General features: G+C 60.9%; 1 protein-coding gene across 1 annotated transcript in view; it reads left to right on the top strand.

Moving 5' to 3' along the window:
* Positions 1-7,115, top strand: part of FAM194C (family with sequence similarity 149 member C) — a 105,061-nt gene that overhangs the window by 91,508 nt on the left and 6,438 nt on the right. Inside the window, exons 15-16 of the mRNA XM_006160679.2 lie at positions 765-872; positions 2,945-3,087. Coding sequence (XP_006160741.1) covers positions 765-872; positions 2,945-3,087 — 251 coding nt within the window. The remainder of the gene's footprint in view (positions 1-764; positions 873-2,944; positions 3,088-7,115) is intronic.

Raw genomic sequence — 7,115 nt, 5'->3', positions numbered from 1 at the left:
CCCCGGGGGGGTCTTGGGGGGGTCAAGAAAAAGCCTGTCTGAGGCAGTGGCAGCCAGGGGGCAGCTGCTCCAGCGCACACCTGCAGAGAGGGGTTGGATCCGCCGTGAGCGGGATCCACCTGTGTCCTTTCCCCTGAGAGCCTGAAGCCCGGGTGTGGTTCTGGGTTCACAGCTCAGCCCAAAGGGTCGGTGTGACCCAGCTGATGCTGGAGCACTGGGAAATAAAAGGCAGATAACCCGAAAGACAGCGCCAGCCAGGCCGTTGGGGCCCTGGGCCCGGGGGAGGGAGGGGAGAGGCCAGCCCTGCCCTGCGTGTCCAGACCCTCCCTTAGGTGTGGTGCAGGTCAGATCCTGGCACTGCTTTAATGACGGGTCCAGGGCAGCAGTGAGAGGGGCGGGGACACGGGGCAGGGACATGGGGCGGGGGAGGCCTTTATGCTTAAAAACAGACTTCGGAGTCCAGGGCAGTGTGCTCACCAGAGCAGGTTCCCTCTCAGGTCTCTGCAGGCTGACCTCGGGCTCAGGGTAGGGGAGGCCACATTCGGGCGGTCATCTCTGTGACGGCCTCCCCACTGGGGAGGACTCCAAACCACTGGTGTCCCCTGGCTGTGGTCAGGGAGCACACGCAGCCTGCCGGGCCCTGAGCAGGCGTGGGGCGGGGACCTGCGTGGGTTCCAGGGCTGCGGCAGCCAGGGGCTCCCGAGAACGTGGAAATCCGAGTGCTTCTTGCTGGCAGGTGACCGGCTGTCCCTCCTGTTTCGCAGTGCCGGCGTGACCCCTACCGCCTGCTACGCTATGACCTGAACAGCCCGCTGCAGAAGGAGCCGCCCCTGCTGGTGAAGAAGTACTGTGTGGTGCAGGGCATGGTGCTGGTGAGCGCGAGGAGGCCATGGGGACTGGAGAGCGGGACTGGGAGAGTCGCCCACGCACAGTAGGGCTGCAGCCCGGTGCTGCCCAACCGCAGGAGACGGAAGGGCGACACAGCCCAGAGGATCAACTTCTCTGCATCTGTTTTTAAGTTACTTTATGTTCAAAGCACTGCAAGGGTGGGGGGCCGGCAGGTGGTGCGGTGGCTAGGTGCTGGATTTCCACATGGCCGACCACGGTTCGAGACTTGTACCTGGCAGCTTGGGAAATCACACCAGGCACATGTGTGTGTGTGTGTGCCCCAAGTCCTGAGAGGAGAGTGGAGGAGAGGGGATCGCAGGTGGCCATCCCCACGTTCCCTCTCTCTGCCTCTCTCTGGCGAGTCCATGCACCCTATGCAAAAACCAAAAGCAAAATGAATACCACAACATCCAGAGCTGCAATATCTGTTACAGAACACTTAAATACAGTGGAGAAAACAGTTGCACCCTGGGACCAGCAGTTAGCATAATGGCTATGTCGCTGGACTCCCACGTAGTCGACCGCGGTTCGCGTCCCGGACCCGGTGGCTTAAAACTCACGCCGGGCGTGTGCGTGCATGCCCAAGATCCCGAGAGGAGAAGGGAGGAGAAGGGATTGCGGCGTGACCATCCCCCCTGGGGGTGATTTCTCGCTTTCTGTCTCTCTGTCTCTCTCTCTCTTTCTGGCGAGCGCACGTGCCCTATAGCAAAAACCTCTCCGTGCTATAGAACACAGTTGTGCCCTCAGGTCACCAGAGTCCCGTTTGCTCATCAGCAGGTATGTCCTAGGGACCTGCTAGGCCCACACCCACCCCACATCTGGGTGTCTGGCCTTTGCGATGGCTCACGCCTTCGGTCCCCTCTGCACTCTGGGGGCTCCACAGCCCCAGGTTCAACCAGCTGCGCTGAGCCTGGCCGTGCCAGCATGAGGGTGCGTTGGGGTGGCTCCCTGAAGGAGGGCTGTTAGAGAGGCGTACCGTATATTCTCCCCACTTACGTCTGAGCTAAGATGACTGACCAGTAACCTGGGGGATCTAAGGTGCACGGAGGTGTGCGTAGGTCACATGCAGATCCGACGCCGTTTTATATAAGGGGCCGGAGCATCCGGGCATTTCCGTCTCTGAGGATCCTAGAACCAACCCCCACGGATACCAAGGACAACCGTACATATTTAGGGTCTTGGTTTTTGCTTATTTATTTATTTATTGTGTGAGAGAGATCATGGAAGAGGAGAGATTTTTTTAAAAGGGGGGAGAAGAGGCAGGCCTTTTTGGAGAGGATCTGGCCACAGCCTCCCGGTCAGCTGGTACCTCAGGCACCATCGCACTTGGCTGCGTAGGTTGCACTGGGAGCTGGACCCAGGCCCCCCGTGTGACCCCAGCCACCGCAGCAGCGCCCTCCTGCTTACTGCATCGTTGAATCGTTTGTCACACCTGATTTCTTTTTCTTTTTTGGAGAGGTTTTTGCTATAGGGCGCATGCACTTGCCAGACAGACAAAGAGAGACAGAGAGACAGAAAGCGAGAAATCAACCCCCAGGGGGGGCATGGCCATGCCACAATCCCTTCTCCTCCATTCTCCTTTCGGGATCTTGGGCACGCACGCACACGCGCCCAGCGTGAGTTTAAGCCGCTGGGTCTGGGACTCGAACTGCAGTCGGCTACGTGGGAGTCCAGCGACATAGCCATCACGCTAACTGCTGGTCCCTCTCATTCCTTTCTGCCGTACAAACAATGCCGTGAGTAATTCCCTTGTATAGAAGCCTTTGGGCAGGTGCCTGCTCGTCAAGCCTCACATGGGAAGAATTGGGTGGGGTTCAGAAGGCCCCACAGCTCCCGGTCTGTGGAGTGGGCTGGACGGTGTACCCCGCTAAGTGGGTGAGGGGCAGAGTGAGCCAGACCCCTGGAGGCAGGTAGGGGCCACTGAGCAGCAAGGCCCCGGCCTGGCCCCAGGGCTCTGGGAGGCTTTGTGTGAAGGCGCTTGAGCTGGCGGGCCCAGGGGGGCAGAGGCCGGTGCGCAGTGCTCAGGTCTCTCCTGTCTCCTGCCTGCCGTCCACAGATGTTTGCCGGGGGGCGGCTCCTCTTCGGGGGCTGTGTTCTGAATGGCTACGGCTTCAGCAAGCAGAATCTGCTGAAACAGATCTTCCGGGCTCAGCAGGACTACAGACTGGGCTACTTCCTGCCGGACGACTACAAGTTCAGGTAGAGGGGCCGGCGTGGAGGGTCGGAGGGCGAGGAGACCCAGGTGCAGGATGGGCAGGCTGCGTGGTCCACGCTGGCAGCCGGGGAGCTGGCCGGGAAGGCCCGGCGCAGGCAGGGAGTGGTGATGGGGCCATGGCACTGCTTATGTGGAGCACGAGTTTGGGAAAAGGGCCCCCTTAGAAGAGGGACGTGGGCCCATTGGGCAGTGCCAGCTTCTGTTGGAGAGAGAAGGCAGGGGTTATCAGTGGGGTTACCCTCCCCGCTGTGCACACCCCAGTCCTAGTCTGCCACACAGAGGGGGGTCAGTCACGCAGCGTCCTGGGCCCTGTACAAGGAAGTGGGGAGGTGCTGGCTTCCCTCTCTCTCTGGGACCCCAACTTGGGCTTTTCTCCCAGGGAAGGCCGACCTCCCAGGCCCCTCCTGGCCCAGCTCCGGGGCGACAGTCGAGGGTGTCCTGAAGCCTCCCATGGCTGCATCGGGAGGATGGGCAGGTTCTGCTATGCCTGGGCTGTGCAGTACCCTCAGCACCTCCCCGGGCGGGTTCCGGGGCGAGTGCACCCTTGTGCTGCTCCAGGTAGCTGGTGGCGGTGGGCTGGTCACTTTGCCTCTGCCGTTCTCAGTGTCCCCGCCTGCCCACTGAGGGTAAGGCCCGCCTCGCAGGGCTGCTGTTGTGAGTCCTACGAGGGTGCGCTCGCTCAAGAGCATCGTAAGTGGTGAGCGATCGGGCATGTGGAACGCGGCGGGGCTGCCTGTGATCGCACCTCCACAATGCCAGGTCCAGCGCCCCTGCTCCCAAACAGGCCAATCTTGGCCCAGTGTGCCGAACGTGGGCCTTGCCTGAGGGACTCCCTGGCCCTGCTGAGGAAGTCTGCCCTGGGAGGACCGTGCAGGTCACACTGAGCGACCCTGGCATCTGGAGCGCTCAGCAGAGGCAGCTCAGGAGGAGCCTCGGGGACTAGAGGGGCAGGCACCACACAGTGCAGAAGAAGGTGGCTGGTACACATCGCCAGGCTGTGTCACCGAGACCCCAAGAGGGAGGGGGCTTGGTGGCCCTTGAAGGCCAGTCCCCTGGCCATCCCAGGGAGCAAGAGGGCAGAGGCTCTGGGACTGCTCAGGGCTCAGGAGGAAGGCCCCAGAATGGAGGACCCCAGGAGGGAGGGGCGCCCTCACAAAGCAAGAAATCACCCCCAGGGGGGATGGCCACGCCACAATCCCTTCTCCTCCATTCTCCTCTTGGGATCTTGGGCACGCACGCACACGTGCCTGGCGTGAGTTTAAGCCACCAGGTCCAGGATGTGAACCGCGGTCGGCTACGTGGGAGTCCAGCAACATAGCCATTATGCTAACTGCTGGTCCCCACCTATACTTCTCACGGTTCTGGAGGCTGGGGAGTCCCAGGTCACGGTGCCGTAGTCGGTGTTGGCGAGGACTTCTCTTCACATACCACCTGAAGAGGGCCAGGCAGATCCCTGGGGTCTCTCTCTCTCTCTCTTTTTATTTTTTTGGTCTTATTATTTTTTAAACTTTTTTTAATTGCCAGAGGATGTGTGTGCTCACCAAAGAACCAGAGACAGAGAGAAACAGAGAAAGTACTCCCCGTGAGGCATGGTCATGCGCTAATCCCTGCTCCATTTCTCCATCCTGTTAGGATTTCTGAACCCAGCATGATTTTTTTTTTTAAGAATTATTTTCTTCAACTTTATTTATTTAACTTTGATCAAAGAGGGACAGAATGTGTGTGTGTGTGAGAGAGAGAGAGAGGGAGAGAGAGAGAGAGAGAAAGTGAGAAAGCAAGCTGCCAGGTCCAGGACTGGAACCGTGGTCAGCCACGTGGGAGTGTCCAGTGCCTTAACCACCACGCCACCTGCTGGCCCCCGGTAATCAGCTTTAACAAGAAGAGGAATCCCGACTCAGCCTGCCGTGTGGCTGCACCTGCAGGACGCGATGCTCTGTGGAATGAGCCAGTGACAGAGGACGGACCAGCGTTTCACCTCACGGACTAGAGGCCCCTGTTGTGCTCGCGGTCACGGAGACAGAAAGGAGAACGGTGGTTGCCGGGCTGAGGAAGGTGGAGGGGTGGAATGTGTCCAGAGTTCAGTCCTGCAAGGTGAAAGAAGCCCTAGATACCGTTGCACGGCCGTGCAGCGCGCGTGCGCTGTGTGCTGAGGGCGCTGGTGGGGTGCTCGGGGTTACGACGTGTGCTTTCCAACCAGTGGGGTTCTTAAAAAGGTTTTTGCCATAGAGTATGTTGTCTCAAGAGAGTAAGAGACAGAAGGAAAGTGAGAAATCATCCCCCAAGGGGGATGACCATGCTGCAATCCCTTCTCCTCGGATTTTGGGTGCACTCGCACATGGCTCCTGGCATGAGTTTGGAGCTGCCAGATCTGGGACTCGAACCGTGTCAGCCATGTGGGAGTTCAGTACAGTAACCACTAAGCCACTGGCTGCCTCCCCACCACAGTTTTAATGGGGGGGGGGACGCTGCTGCCTACCGCGCAGCTGAGGGGAGGGGACACAGGCTGTTCCCCTTGCCAGGGCTGAGGTCCCTCCCTTGGCAGGGGCTGGCTTGGTCTCCAAAGGCCACCTCCCCGCTCCAGCCACACGGGCTGTGATCCTCCTCCGGCTGCCCCAGTGTCTCCCCGCCCTGCCCAGCCTGCCCACATGTGTCTGTCCCCGTCCACACTGTGGAATTCCAGCGTGAATCCTCCCCTGCTTTGAGAAGGCCTGCTGAGGGGCTGTGGGGTGCAGTCATAGACACCCCAAGTCTACACACGGGGCACACCCATAGGCCGCCCCGGGGTGTCCCTGAGCCCCTCAGTGCGCAGCAGCAGGACCGAGGAGGGGCAGGGGAGGGGGAGGAGCCATGGGACGGGAAGCGTGGACTCGGGAGGCTGCCGTGTCCCAGAGCTGAGGCTGAAGCTGCACCCCAGTAAGCCCAGGAAGGCTCCTAGCTGGGCGGACAGCTGCCCACTGAGAGCCAGACCCGCCCAGAGACCAGAGCTGGGTGGGCTTGTCAGTGCCCCCAGTCAGTGCCGTCCCTCTTTCCTTATTTAGCTGGTGGCAGTCCCCCGCCCAGGGCAGCATTGCCCTGGGGCTGGTGTCATGCCAGGCTCAGCCCCTCCTTGCAGGGCACCCCACACTGGGTTCTCTCTGCTGTTCCGTAGCTCGGGGCTCAGCACAGCAGGGAAAGGGACAGGAAGTCGGTGCACAGCCTCCCCGTGCCAGCTCAGACCCCAGGGAGGGGACCCCCGAGGGAGGGGGTGAGCAGCAGACCCCCTGGGTAACAGTGGCGGCTCAGCCTGCCAGCAGCCCAGGGGCATCATGGGAGGTGAGGCCATGTTACCTAGAGGCTGATGAGAGCAGCCAGAGCCCGGCCAGGACTCTTGTCTCCCCCGGGCGCAGCGGAGCTGTGGGGGCTTCCAGCGGGAGAGGGTGGCAGCTGTGCTGGGGGAGGCGCTTGATGCCCTGGAGGCTCAAGCACAACAGGCTGGGAGCCTTGTTCTGTCCCTCCCTTGTCACACCCTGTCCCCCTACTAGCCGACTAGGTCCCCAGAGGGAGCGCACCTCATTCCCATCACAGCCCCAGGCCTGGTGGTCCTACTGCCCAGGGGCCCCCGGGGGTCTGGGGTGGAGGCTCCGGGGCTGCCTCTTTGCAGCCCGGCTGGGGCGAGGGAGAGGAGTGCGAAGCCACAGCTCCAAGCCCAGCCACTACCCAACCCCCAGCCACTAGGCAGCGTAGACAGGCTGGCCCAGGGCCCGAGCTAGCAGCCCCAGTGCAATGCCTTCACGTCAGAGAAGGGGAAACTGAGGCTCAGAGAGGGTGGGCGGTTGCCTGGAGAGGCAGCGTGCCCAGGCTCTGCCACACACGTGGCCGTGTCTTCTGGCTGTTGTCATCTCCCTGAGGGATGCGGGGTGCGGGCGTAATTCTTTTCCTTTTTTCTTGGAGAGGTTTTTGCTATGAGATGCATGCGCTCGCCAGACAGACAGAGAGAGACAGAGAGACAGAGAGACAGAAAGCGAGAAATCAC

Source organism: Tupaia chinensis, unplaced genomic scaffold, assembly GCF_000334495.1.
Source record: "Tupaia chinensis unplaced genomic scaffold, TupChi_1.0 Scaffold000704_1, whole genome shotgun sequence".
NCBI classification, from domain to species: Eukaryota; Metazoa; Chordata; class Mammalia; order Scandentia; family Tupaiidae; genus Tupaia; species Tupaia belangeri.
The sequence above is the reverse complement of the archived record's forward strand: the minus strand, read 5'-3'. Positions and strand labels throughout refer to the sequence as shown.